Source organism: Bactrocera tryoni, chromosome 3 (genome assembly GCF_016617805.1).
Source record: "Bactrocera tryoni isolate S06 chromosome 3, CSIRO_BtryS06_freeze2, whole genome shotgun sequence".
NCBI classification, from domain to species: Eukaryota; Metazoa; Arthropoda; class Insecta; order Diptera; family Tephritidae; genus Bactrocera; species Bactrocera tryoni.
Genome location: NC_052501.1, coordinates 70,282,807 through 70,296,664, shown reverse-complemented (window position 1 = coordinate 70,296,664; position 13,858 = coordinate 70,282,807). Strand labels below are relative to the sequence as shown.

Here is a 13,858-nt window from a genome sequence, read left to right as displayed (position 1 = left end):
TGTCTTATTGTCACTTGAACATTATGTAAAGAAACTGTACACTGGAAGTTTTCAACAATTCGACAAATAGCGAGCACAGGTGGACGATTATTACGATCATACAAGTAAAATGGCAAAAGCGTACGAAAAGTTGCAATTAGAGACCGATTATTTTGATAATTTAGACTTAGAAATCATAGTATCCCTATAGGGAAACACGGGAATAATTATTGGTTTGTTTACTAAGTAATTTCGTTTTTTTGTGCAGTTTAAACACGATTTTTTTATTCCATCTTTCGGCCAAGATATAGATTCCACGCTCTTAAAATTTTTGAGCTTTACAAACAAAAAACTGATCCAATTGTTTTTAGACGTCCGTTCTGATTTGAGGTTAAGGTTCTCCCGTCCAAAAACAAACAGGAACAAGTAATAGTCCGAAGGTGCCAAATCTAGAGAATATAGTGTGTTAGCACATTCCAGCGCAGCTGCAAAAGCATTTGGTAAGTCATCAAATGATGAGCTCCATTGGGTCGCATTATCCTAGTGGCAATTACAATTTTTCTATTGATCAATTCTGGCCGTTTCTGTTTGAGTGCATCACTCCCTTAGTCAAACTGATGACAATACACATGAGAATTAAGTTCTGTAAGAACAAGATGAACCCATATGTCAAGCTTCGAAATTAATACTAGACGTGTCACTTACTTAGAGAAATCTTTCAGCAAACAATTAGGACGTGGTGCATCTTCAAGATGGAAATTGCCGGAACCAAATTTTGCAAACCAATTTTGGCATTGGTGTTTGGTCAATATGCCGAAAATGTTCTTTGTGATTATCCATTTTCGAGACACCGAAGAAAAACTATTCCAAAAAATCCTCTCATAAATCTGCTCAGGCCTTTTATTTGTATTTGAAGTGGCCAAAGCGGAACATTCGAGCAGAAAATGCTGAAAAGATTCAGTCTAAAAATAAAATAACTCAATGCTAGAGGTAAGGAGTGTAGACATTCTTCACTAGCCTTGAGCGCAAAATCAGCTAATATTCTTGTAGGCAGCGCTCCAAAGCAGTGGATTTGCTGCAACCTTTATGACAGCCATTTCTAATGGAAAGTTCCCGACAAGCATTAATCGATCCGTAAAAAGCTTCTCGTGTCTCTCCTCAGGGGAGTCCTTTCCTCTCGTGGCTCCTTGGAAGGTCCATATATGAGCAAAGAAACGACAGCCAGTGCTTCTGATCAGCGACCTGGCAATCCAAGTATTTTTGAATTGAGTTAAAGTGTGTGAGAATTTAAGAATGCCCAGGCTCGCAGTCATCTAAGTATTCAGATCGTCAGAGTCAGGAAGCAGTTTCGTGGCCATATACCTTGCAGCTATGTCCAACGACGCTGTATGCAGCTATATTATGCTATAATTGATCAACTGTGATTAGGCCGAAGACGCGTCCCCCCCTTAGTGGTAGATGCGCCTACGTGATTTTGTATTTTCTAGTGCCCAAAACCAGTTCGGACTTTACTTGATGTTAAGGTACCCCTGCGATAGCTTATATCTGGTATTCAGAAATTTTCTCTAAGCTTAGGCAACCACCCTGCGGCCGACTTCCTCAAGCTTTTCCAGAAGATCACTAATAACCGTGGTACAGAGAAATGCCTAGGAACTCTGCCATGTGGGCCAACCCTACTTACATTCTGTTGTGCCCGCGCTGTACTAAAAAAAGTTCTTTACAGAAAGAAGGAGTCTTGGTTAAATTAACCAGAACTTAACGGACAGATGACTGCTAACCAGACATTGAGAAAACGGCCTTTAGTGTAATCGGCTCGCAAAACTTTAAACTCTTTCACGAAGACTCGGTGTGAAAAATTCAATCGAAACTACTGGATCAATAGAAAGATTCACACGACCTTTTTAAATTAGTAAAGAAATACAATTTTTATAAAAAAGTCGATTTTTCCTTTGAGAAGCCGCAATTTTGCCTGTATTCGTAATTTTTTTTTAATTTCTACCTCTTTTCTCTTTGGCAAAATGTATTAGAACCGATTTAAATAATTAATTCGAATACCTCGTACATAAAACCATTAAGGGCCGTTCTCTAAGTGTCTGGTTAGCAGAGGTTAGTTCCTCTTTCGGTGAAAAGAAAAACGTCCTAAATATTTAATACCTTTCTCCAAATATGTTCTTAAATGCAACCATGCATATAAATTAAACAGCTGTTTTACCTTCCGATATTTATCGATACCATTCGATAAACAAAACAATTGACTTCGAAAAGTGCAGTGATATCACAATTCATACATTTTGCAAAACAATACAAAAGCAAATAAACATCAGCGATAAATAAAGCAGAATATACAAAAATAAATTTTGTAATTACGAGCTTATCAATTGTGTCGCAAAATAAAACATGTTTGCTGGCATAATATCCGAAGGAAATGAGTACTTGCAGGACAACTACGAAAGTGCGCACTTGAGCTGGTGTTAAAAGAAAACAATTTGACCTCGCAATAAAGCATATATACCTGGTACACAATGAGTTCTTTGTTCAACAGTTTTAGCAAATTTTCTAGTAAACGCGAAAATGCTATTAAAGAAGCGCTTATAAATACGCTCGTAGAAAATTCACGTGAAATACAATATGAAGTGCAGCAGCGGGGCTGTGGTAAGTGTTTTTCTGTGTAATATTTTACATGCATATATTATATATTCCTTATCTACGCACTGCAGAGAGTTTGGAGGTATGCGAATCCACCAGCACGCTATGCACGACCCTAGAAGCAATTTTTCTGCATGGCCTTAAGGATTCATTACTTTGGAATACAATAAATGTGATAGCAGGAGATGAAGAACGACGGCCAGAGCCCAGTTTTTGGGCACCTTTATTGATATTTATGCACAAACAAGTTATCGAGCAGGTAAAAATATGTTGTATGATTAGGATTTATTATTTTTTACTTTAATTTTGAAGATTTATTATTTTTATATTTTTCTTCTAATTTATAAAGATTTATTATTATTTTTTTTCTAATTTTGAAAAAGAAACAAATTTATTGAGTTTTTTTCTTTTTAAATTATTCTAGGTGCAAACGCTTTCTCAAATCACTAGCGAAATTGGTCAGTGTCGCGCTTGGATACGCCTTTCACTTAACGAATCTCTTTTTTCCGCTTACCTAAATAACATGCGCAAAGGCAATTCATCGCTAAGTCCCTATTATAAAAAGTTTGCATTGCTCAAGGATAGTGATGGTCTGGAAATGGCTGCGAAGACCATGGAAGGCATCGAAGCAATTGTACAATTTAATCTGCCAGTGAATTCCAGTTTGCTCAACTATTGGCCCGATTATGCGTTGCAATTGTCTGGGCTATGGACACCACCGTTGAAATCATGTCCGGTAGCGTGAATCACCATTTTATAAATATAATATTTAAAAAAAATAATTATTTTTATTTATACTGCAGATAAGTAGTGGCGTTGATATCGCCGACACACTTGGTGTTGAAGATGCTGAGGTAGCTGAAGCCGTTGTAATGTTGCCCACGCCACGTCCGATAAGCACGAATGAAGCTTTCTCGCAAAAGATTGAGAATTTACCCACTCTACAATCTCCAAACGCTGCAGAAATCGCCGCACAACGCGAAAGTGTCGACTTACTCTTAAAAGCAGTCGATGAAATGCAAATGATAAGCGAAGAGAGTACAGAAGAAGCCGCTAACCAAAGTCAAACAGGCGACAAAAATGCGCAAGAAGATAATGACTATGTATTAAAAGGCCACAACTCAAAGAAGAAACGCAAAAAGTCAAAGGAACTCGCGGAAGCGCGCATACGCGACTACATAACCGGTGAATCAGGCTATAAAACTGAACCAACAACGCCCACAACTCCTGGTAACTCGCTACAGAATTTAATGCACACATCGTGGTCGGGCGACGAATCTTCTGTGTCCGAATTGACCACACCTACCTTGGAGCGACCCTTATATAGACGTGCTTCAAGTAATGCCAGTACGCTCAGCTACAATACTTTGTTGGGCAAACATGAACGCGAGAAGCTACAGATACAAATAAAAAACAATGCTTTGACTGTAGAGCGCACGTGTGTGACTCATGCGGATGGTGAGGTTGCAACGGAGCAGGAGGCTGAGAACAATGGCAGCGATTCAAATGATAGTCGTGTAAGTTTAGCATTAGTTATGCGCATATTGTCAATAATAAGCTGTTAATTTGCATTCTAGTTGACCTTGGACTTCGAGGTGGTGCCTAATTCTAAGCTAGATCGCATGAATGTGAGCGAAATACAAGAAATGCTGGAACAGATGTACAAGCTGGCGCGGCAACCCGGTTTGGATGCTCAAGGATTTCTCTGCAAATCATGCCAACACCCCTTGGGCATTGGTTACACGAACTTTCAGTACGTTTTTATAACAAAATCTGTCTTATAAATATATTTTAATTGCTTGGCTCTTATTTTTGCAGAGTTTGCGGATTCAGTGGCAATTACTTTTGTGATAACTGCATGGATATGGAGCAGTTGATGATACCAGCAAAAATCATTTACAATTGGGACTTTCGAAAGTATGCGGTATCGAAGCGCGCTGCAGTTTTCTTAACCGAGTTCCGTAATCAGCCGGTTATTGATTTGGAAGTAAGAAGCTATATATTAAAAAATTTTTTATATGTTTGTATATCATATACAGGATCGGAAGCCCTATAATATATAAGTATATATATAAATCATCAGCATGAGAGGTTGAGTCGATTTAGTCATGTCCGCCTATCTGTCCGCATCCTTCAGGACTGAAGAGGTGGCCCATGAACTACCTGAGCGGTCGTCATTATCCGCACTATTTCGAGGTAAAAACTCAAAACTGAGAAGAATTAGACAAGGGGCTTCGCAGGGTGTTGTCGTCTCTCCGTTATTGTTTAACTTCTACATCTCGAAACTCCCGCAACCACCAGAGGTAATTTCTATCACCTCGTACGATGATGATTGCATGATAATGACATCGGGCAATGGAATCGATGGCATGTGTTCAAAAGTTAACGGCTATCTCTCCGACCCTTCTCGTTTCTCGCTGCTCGGAGCTTAACACTCTCCCCCAATAAATCCACAGCGACCATATTCACAAACGGAGTACAGACTTGACTTTAATATTGCAGTCAATGGCGTTAAGATTCCGACTGTCAATAACCCTAAAATTTTAGGTGTGACTTTCGACTGTCTGTGCTCTTCACTCCTCATACGACCGCTATTATCGCCAAAGTACATAGCCGCAACAAAATCCTCCAGTCGCTAGCCGGCAGCACATGGTGAAAGGACAAAGAAACGTTGTTGGCAACTATAAACGTAAACAAACTACGTCACACCAATTTCATCCTCCAGCCTCTTAGCAGCATTAAGAGCTCCTTCCTCAACTACGTTGATGACATAAAACAGTACGCCGATCAGTTTTCGGACGTAACTAAGTTTCGACAAGCACTGATCGTCATCCGTAGAGGGAGCATTAACACCTTCAGCGACTCCCTATTAGTGAATTGCGTACTTTTAGTCAAACCACCACTCATTGCAGACGAAGAGCTCAAGTTGCCGCGAGAGTGACCCTTGTGTAGCTTTGTTCTGGATACTGTAGCAGTTTAAACTCACACTTATCCAGAATAGACGCTGACTTATCTAACATATATCCAGCGTACAATGAGTCCACGCATGATACTAGCCATCTCTTTGCATGCCCTGCGAACCCTTCTCATCTGACACCCTTCTCCCTTTGGGTCAACACCGTCGAAACAGTACATTTCCACGGCCTACCGTTGGATGACGTCGATGACAACTTATGTAATCCTAACCATTGTAACGGGAATTAGGTTCCCGTTGCAACAAAAATAACAACAGGAACATAAACTATATGTGCCCTCGGCACTTATCTCTACTGTTTCGAGTTTAAAACTCTTCTTCTGGATACTGTAATAGGTTAAGTTCCTACTGATCCTGAGCCGTCCCCGACATACCAAAATTTAAGTACAGCATGCAATCAATGCCCGCATGCCCAGCGAACTCCACTCATCTAACACCCTTTTCCCTATGGATACAAATTGACCGATCAAAATCAAATTACTGTTAGAATACTTGGAACCTGTGAAGGCTATCATACCTGTGGCTTCGGTGCAGCCGATTTTTATTATTATTTTATTTTTTATATATTTTTTTGTTGGTTTTTTTTTAAATAAATATATTTTGCAGCTTTTGAACCCGGACATTTATAACGCCTCCGATGCCATGGCCGACCTGCAATCTTTACGAATACGTTTGAATTTCCTACGCGCCTACCTATACACCTGTGAGCCGAAAAGTATACAACTATTGCAATTGCAATTCTATGGACGCGAATATCTCTACGAGCACATACATTTATATTCCGTTAGCGATTTGCATTTAATATTGCGTGGCACACTCTATCAACAGCTCCAAAAGGCATACAAAATCGGCGAGGCGCATGTATTGAAGTGTCCTTTGTGCAGCGTCAAAGGTTTCATTTGTGAAATTTGCAAGAGTTCACGTGTGCTGTATCCATTTCACATTGAAACAACATACAGGGTGAGTTGTGATGCCGAGTATAGCTATCTAACATTGTAATTTGCAAATTTTAATTTTATTTGAAATGAATGAATTTTCGCATTTTCTTTTGCAGTGCGAAATTTGTGGCGCCGTTTTTCACGCACAATGTCTCAACGATCAACAGCCATGCCCGAAATGCGAACGCAGGCGTAAAAGAGAGGAGTTGGATTTAGAAGAAGCAAATTTTGCAGGAAATGCGGAGAATTTGTCTGCATCAACAACTCAAATCACTGTAAACGTAGAAGAAGTGGGTGAAGTGCAGGAAACGCAATAGATTTATTATATGTTCTAAAATATTTCAAGTATATACTGTGAGCAAAAAATAGTAAGATTTTGTTCATAATTTAAAAATTCTCAATAATGACATTTGGCACAGATGTCACTGACAGTCACACCAATCAAGAACCAATTAAGATTTCGACTAACCGGTTTTCGCTGAAAATTTAAATTAAAAAGTCTTACTATTTTTTGCCCACAATAGTAAGTAGATAAATATGTATGTAAAATTGCAATTAACCAAGTATGAGGATATGCTATAGGCGTATAGACATAGTAAAGCATCTCTTTACTTAGTTCATATTAAAGTATTTATATATAAAGTTTATATATGCTCGCTAAATAGCTTAATTAATTATATATGACATTATTTGAGCTGTTTTTTTTGAATCAGGCTTATACATATATTACTGCTGAAGAATTTACACCCCGTTACGAAATTTACTCAACTATATTTAAGAGTATGTGTGTATGTAGATATGTATACAAGTATGTATAGTTGTAATGAAGGAAATATACTATATGTATAGTGTAGAAAATATCAATTAAAGATTTTGCTACAAACCCACGCTTTTTGTTGCACTTAAGAAATCCTTTTATATTAAGCGGTTATATCCACTTATGAATAAAAAAATATATTATATATAAATACATTTGACGTTTAAATCGAATGCATAGATATTTGAGAAAATTTTAAGTAGATGCGGCACATAACGGATTTTTCAATAGTGACGGTACGAAAGTAGAACGTTAGGTACAGCAAACGACGCCATATTTTTTCCCCACTCTTTTAACATTTTTCTTCAGTAAGGTTTGCCATTTCAGCATGGAAAGATATACGATCCAACAACGAGTCGGAGTTATTAAAATTTACCACCGAAATTCGGAGTCAGTGGCCTCAACTTTAATAGCACTATGTCCAATTTATGGTCGTCATAATCATACTGTCAGATCAACAATTGAGCGTCTAGTGGTAAAATTTGAATCCACATTCCAAACACAAGAAGGTTCCTGTGCCAGTGACACAAAGAAGTGCCCGTAGTGTCGAGTATATTGCTGCACATCAATTGAGGAAGACCCAAATCAGTCTCTGACACATCATTCTCAAGCGTTGGGCATGTCTGTGACGTCGTTGTGGCGAATTCTGCGAAAAGCTCTTGGCTAAGATTCATACAAGATCAAATTGACGCAAGAACTGAAGCCGCTTGACCACCAAAGTCGTCGTATGTTCTTGAATTGAGCTGAGCAACAACTTGAAAATGATCCGGATTTTCATCGAAAAATCAACTTCAACGATGAGGCTCATTTCTGGCTGAATGGCTTCGTCAATAATAGTAAAATCTGCGTAATTGGTCAAGCAGCAATCCACACGTACTCATGAGTCACTATTGTATCTCGAAACTGAGTTGATAAATGTTTTCACAAAACACGACTTTCGTTTTTGGAGAGCCGCCATTTTGTAAAAAAAATTTTTTACTGGTATTTCGATCATTACATATTGTTGTTATTGTTTTAGCGGCATAAAACATTGCTGAAGAGATTTTGAGGAATGGAACCGAGTTGTCAGTTCTTGGCCGGATAAAAATCCGAGTCCGTTCCAGTTACTTAAACCCGACTGTCGTAGGTTACCTGTATTCAGCTCTATGTAGTAATTACATATATTTATTTATATTTAGTAATAATATTTTAATTTGAGTAATTTTAAGCAAAAAAATCTTCCTAACCGCCAGACAGCTTTTTTCGGAGGTACTTCTGTAGCTCATCTCGTGTTCAAGGCAATCCAAAAATTTTCGAAATTAATCACAAAATACTATATTAGCTAAATTTACATTTTTTATGCATTTATTAAATAATTTTCCACTTAGAAACAAAAATTTATAAGAAAATTAAAAAAAAAAAATTATAAAAAAATTTCCTCACTAGCTCTTGGTTCGTTATAAGCCCTTAATATTGCACAACTTGCAAATTTATTAATAACAAAACCTATATATGTCAATATTTACAAAAAAATCTTAAATTTTCACATTATTTCGCCACAATTATTTTTCACAATTTCGATTTGACAAGCTTGCGCGCTTGCAATTCCTCTTTCAGCAACTGCAGCACGTCTTCAGCGCAGCCCCAAGCCAAGGTGACGCCGCTGCCGCCGTGCCCATAATTGTGTATGACGATTTTTTTGCCTTTTAATAAGATTAAAAAGTATAAAAATTGAAAATCAAAAAATATTCCTGGATTGTAATGCATTTACCTCCTTTCTCTGCCTCTAAACGCAGCGCTTCGCGTCCGGGTCTTAGCCCCACCCAATCGTATAAATGTTGCGCATGCTCCAGAGCAGGCAAAATTTTACGACAACCGTTCACGATGAATGCCTTGTCATTCGGACATACTTTTGTGTTGCCGTCGTTTTCCTGATGAGTGCCACCCAAAACGACCGTATCACAGCTGTAATTTGGGTTTGAGGTTAGTTTTAACGAAACTTGGTATTTTGAATTTGGTTTTGGCGAAATTTTATTTTTAAGTTTTTAAGTTTTGCAGATAATTTATAACTTGTTTTGAGCTTGCTTTTATCATTTTTAATTTCAATATTTGAAATTTTGAGTTTAGGTTTATTAAATTTGAATTTTAATTGTGAGGTTTTTGAGTTTATTGTAACTAATTTTATTATTTTAAATGAAGTCTTAAAGACATTTTGTTTTAAGTTAGATTTTATGGTTTTTAATTTCAGTATTTTCAATTTTAAGTTTAAGTTTATTAAATTTGAAATTTAGTTTTGAAGTTAATTTTACACAATTTTATTATTTTAAATTTAGCTTTGAAAACAATTTGTTTTGTGCTTGTTTTCCTCATATTTAATTTCAATATTTTAAATTTTGAGGTTAAATTTATTCTATTTGAAATTTATTTGTGAAGTTTTTGAGGTTATTGTAACTAATTTTATTATTTTAAAATTGGTCCTGAAAATAATAATTTTTAAACTTACTTTTATCATTTTTAATTTCAAAGTTTTAATTTTTTTTTTTAAATTTGAGGTTATGTTTTTCAATCTAATATTAAATTTAGTTTCGAAGTTATTTGTATCATTTTTAGTTTCAATATTTTAAATTTATGTTTGAGATTAATAAGTTTCTCATTTTATTTAAATTTCACGAGTTAAATTTAATATTTTTATTCCCAAAAATTTGTAAAATTTTGAGGTTATTTTCTTTCCTGCATTCTTCTAGTTATTAGTAGTAACAAAATTCCTTTTCTACTCACTTTGGTATAATATAATTGCCATCGTCGCTCTCATCCAGCAGCGCACAATACAACCAACTCGCCTTGACGCGCGAAACTTGTCCACGTATCGGAAACATACCGTTATCTCTTACATACTCACGCGAACCCAGTCCCGTGCAATTAATAATGGCATCGTAACCCGAATTCGTGATGAACTCCTCCAAATTGACGATCTTTTGTTGTACAATTTTGCCGCCATTCGCTTCAAAACGCTTCATTAAGTAAGGTAGCAGCTTAATCGGCTCCGAGGTGTATGTAATAAAGTGCATGCCTTCGCTGGAAAAGTTTAGAAATCAGTGATCTGACACGTATTCTTATACTATTTAAAAAGTACGGAACGGCGGAATTTATGCCTTACATTAAGTTCCTTCGAACTCTGTCATGATTTTACGAACTGAACATCAATGGCTCAATGAGATCTGTGTGTTTCTAGTAAAGAATCCGTCTTATGACCTAATGAGGGCTGCATGTTTTTAGTTAAGAACCACTCTTTATGCATTACCATCACCTTCCATAATGCTTTCGTCAAAATCAGCTATGAGAAGCACGAAACCTTCTCATAGGAGCATTAGAGCGTAATTATGCGAATAAACTGACGTTATGTAAAGTTGGAGTATTCAAAAGACATACCCGAGACCTTTACAGGCATACCATCAATACTTTCATCAGACCTTTGGAGAGATATCATCAACATTCTCATCAGTTTTATGCCAGTAAATGATGTCCTGGAAGGTAACTCGTTACCTAGAGCCCGACTTGACTCGCGAAACCAGAGCAATCTTCATACAACTATGTTCTGATTTTGTTCTAGATATTGTTATAGTTTACATTCTGCCTTATCCTGGCTCAGTCTTACTAGACGTATATATGTCTCGTATACAATGAAGCCCCTCATGAGACGGAAGCCTTTTTTGCAATAAGTTTTGAAGAGTTAACTCTCGAGGTCAGCATCAAACACCCTTCATGAGCTCCTACCTCAAACTTCACTTTTATGTACATCGTGTAGGTATTATCTCACCCTCCCCGATTTCCGCCTTACGAGATTTAATTGTATCCCAAAGTTTTATCAATGAATTTATTATTTTACGAGTACTTACGTAAATTTTTTTGTTCTCCCTATATTAAGCGCAGCCAATTGGTTGTGTGTAAGCTGACGACAGCCATAAACAATATCCTTCCAGAAAACATCATTTTCCATTTTGGTTGTTGTTACCCTTAGGCATGGTATCAGGCAGACACCTGCCTCACCAGCATCCTCAGACAACCAGATTTGCTCGAGAAAGTCGTGCATGTGTTTTGACCAGCGACTGAAATTGAAGAGAAAGCAGTGTATTTAGCGCACAAGGTTACTTTAGAGGGTCGTAGAAGTGGCGGAAGGGGTCTGCGTTCCAGTAATTTGAAAATATTGAGTAAGAGGTACCAGGATAAAATAGATAGATGGTCCAAATAGCATAGCTGAGATGAAGGCGTATTCAAAACTGACATCTGAACGGGTCCAAACGGTTTTAAATAAATGTAAGAGAACCGAGTCTAGATTCCAGAGGAATCCATAGGAGCCATTTTCTAATTTTTCGTTAGCAAGGTCTATTCAAGTCAAAAGGCGATCTTTAAACGAATATTGTTTCGAAAGTTTTGTAAATAAAATTCATATCAAGTAATTTTTAGAAAAAATTTAACGAGAAGGACCCAGCAGTATTTGTTCCATATTTTCTGTAGTTAGCCCCAGTTTTTAAAAGAAATACATGCGTATCTTTCAAAGACACGTATAAATTTCAAAATTTGAATTCAATTTGTTCAAGAAATTGGACAAAAGGGTAATTCATGTGTTGAAAAGCGGCGTTATGAGCTCCAGAGGTAGCAAGAATTCGTAAGTGGTTTCCTGAATTCGACAAATACGATGATCATAATTGACCTCTTAAAAAGGCTCTTATGGACGAAAACATGAAAAAAGTCAACAAAACTATTTTTGAGTTCGAATTTTTTCCACACTTACCAAATATTCCGGATCTGAACCCCACCAATTTTTTTGCTCTCAGTCTTCAAGTAAATACTGGCTGGAAAGGATTTTAACGGCGTTGAAGAGGTAATCGCCGGGGCTGACGCCTTTTTTGAAACAAAGATGTTTTTTACAACAATGAAGATATAATCATCGTCCTTTACTACAAAACTGGCTTCGAAAGGTTGGAGGCTCGCTAGAGCAACATTCCGCTGTTACATATGGAATAGTCTTATACATACTTGTAGGTACATACGAGGTATGACAATTAAGTATTGAGACTGATTCCATAAAAACCGTATATTTGAAAATTATTCTACAACTCTGCCATCCCCTTCAAAGTAGTCCCCTTGGGCAGCTATACAGCGATTCCAGCGCGTTTTCCATGCTTCGTAACATTTCTGGAACGCTTCGACTGGGATGTCCGCGAGTACCCTCGTCACGGCCGCCTGGATGTCTGGAATCGACTCAAAATGGATTCCTTTGACCACCGATTTTGTTTTAGGAAACAAAAAAAAGCCTTTAGAGGCCAAATACTGGGACACACTGAGGCTGGTGTGGCACGGCGCGTTGTCGTCATGAAGGATCCAGTTACGAGCGATGTCTGGGCGCATCCTGAAACTCGTTTTCGCAATCTTTCGAGTACTTGGCAATAGTAGACTTGATTCGCAGTTTTCCCCGGTGGAACAAATTCTTTGTGGACGATTCCACGGCTAACAAAAAAGGCAATAATCATCGTTTTCACCTTCGACTTGCTCATGCGAGCTTTTTTCGGACGAGGGGCGCGCGAAGACAACCATTGTGAGCTTGGGTACGACTGAGAGCACTATCACCATACACTCTTACAATTTTAGCGTTCGTTTCCGAAGCTGTTTCGTCCAATCTGGCGCAAAATTTTATCGCGACGCGTTGCTCTTGATTTCGTTTTTCCATTTTCGTGACGAGCACTACAAACACACGTCTACTCAACTTGACGCAGCAGGCGAACTAAACAAGCTAGAGCGATGATACATATAGAAAAGAGAAAGGGAATTTCAAGGTCACAGGTTTACCACAAGCGCGGCAATAAAATCAGTTTCATTACTTAAGTGTAAAACTTCGTATGTTTAGTTTTCTACCTGCTTATTTCTTTTGAAAAAAAAAATTTTTTTTGACTACTTTTTCGGTTAATACTTTGGCACCTGTTAAAGTGGCGTTCGAGTCGCCATATGACATAACGTATTCATGTGATTAGTCTCGGTGGGAAAGGGCTTGCAATAGAGAGGTAGAGTCAGCGATTTAAGAAATATTTCCTTTCTTTTTAGTGTTTATATTTTATATAATTTCTACTTATCAGATCGTCCAGCTCATGCAATTAGCGAGTTGTCTCGAGTATCTACAAAGTGTCTTATCTTTTGTAATGTAGTATTCTACCTATATGAATTCATAAGCTATATTGTAAACTATATATATCTTATTTTGGTGTTTCTATAAATATTTCTCAACTCACTATACTCGCGCTGTGGGCGTGCCGCCCAACAAAAAAGGATCCCACAGACCAGCTGACCCATCGCCGGTAGTATTCGGCGAGAAAGTCTCAGAGAGCACTGTTACTTCCACGGGTACGCCGATGGATTTCAAATACTCCAAGATTTGCACGGCCGAACAGATGCCGCTTACGCCGCCACCAATAACCGCGATGCGCATTTCCGAACAGCTGCTTTAACGTGTCTCAGTTGTGCACTTAACGA

At 37.7% G+C, this 13,858-nt stretch overlaps 2 protein-coding genes across 2 annotated transcripts; one reads left to right on the top strand and one right to left on the bottom strand.

Moving 5' to 3' along the window:
* The first annotated feature begins 2,230 nt into the window (after positions 1-2,230).
* On the top strand, positions 2,231-7,420 carry LOC120771667. Its single transcript, XM_040099783.1, has 8 exons — positions 2,231-2,631; positions 2,697-2,884; positions 3,050-3,361; positions 3,429-4,142; positions 4,203-4,378; positions 4,444-4,612; positions 6,206-6,559; positions 6,654-7,420. Exons 1-8 carry the CDS (start codon positions 2,502-2,504, stop codon positions 6,852-6,854), a joined length of 2,244 nt encoding a protein of 747 aa, XP_039955717.1. The 5' UTR covers positions 2,231-2,501; the 3' UTR covers positions 6,855-7,420.
* Positions 7,421-8,782: 1,362 nt separating this feature from the next.
* LOC120771300 (D-aspartate oxidase) lies at positions 8,783-13,858 on the bottom strand. The gene is made up of 5 exons (XM_040099234.1): positions 13,618-13,858; positions 11,230-11,439; positions 10,112-10,408; positions 9,105-9,298; positions 8,783-9,036 (listed from the first exon to the last, which is right to left on the bottom strand). The coding sequence occupies exons 1-5, from the start codon at positions 13,812-13,814 to the stop codon at positions 8,903-8,905; spliced, it is 1,032 nt and encodes a 343-aa protein (XP_039955168.1). The 5' UTR covers positions 13,815-13,858; the 3' UTR covers positions 8,783-8,902.

Excerpts from the sequence above, each read along its gene's own strand:
- LOC120771300 (XM_040099234.1), bottom strand. The coding sequence starts at position 13,814 with ATGCGCATCGCGGTTATTGGTGGCGGCGTAAGCGGCATCTGTTCGGCC. Across the intron at positions 11,440-13,617 it reads ACGCCCACAGCGCGAGTATA|TCGCTGGTCAAAACACATGC; the intron begins GTGAGTTGAGAA and ends CTTCAATTTCAG. Across the intron at positions 10,409-11,229 it reads GGGAGAACAAAAAAATTTAC|CGAAGGCATGCACTTTATTA; the intron begins GTAAGTACTCGT and ends AAACTTTTCCAG.
- LOC120771667 (XM_040099783.1), top strand. The coding sequence starts at position 2,502 with ATGAGTTCTTTGTTCAACAGTTTTAGCAAATTTTCTAGTAAACGCGAA. Across the intron at positions 2,885-3,049 it reads ACAAACAAGTTATCGAGCAG|GTGCAAACGCTTTCTCAAAT; the intron begins GTAAAAATATGT and ends AAATTATTCTAG. Across the intron at positions 6,560-6,653 it reads ACATTGAAACAACATACAGG|TGCGAAATTTGTGGCGCCGT; the intron begins GTGAGTTGTGAT and ends TTTCTTTTGCAG.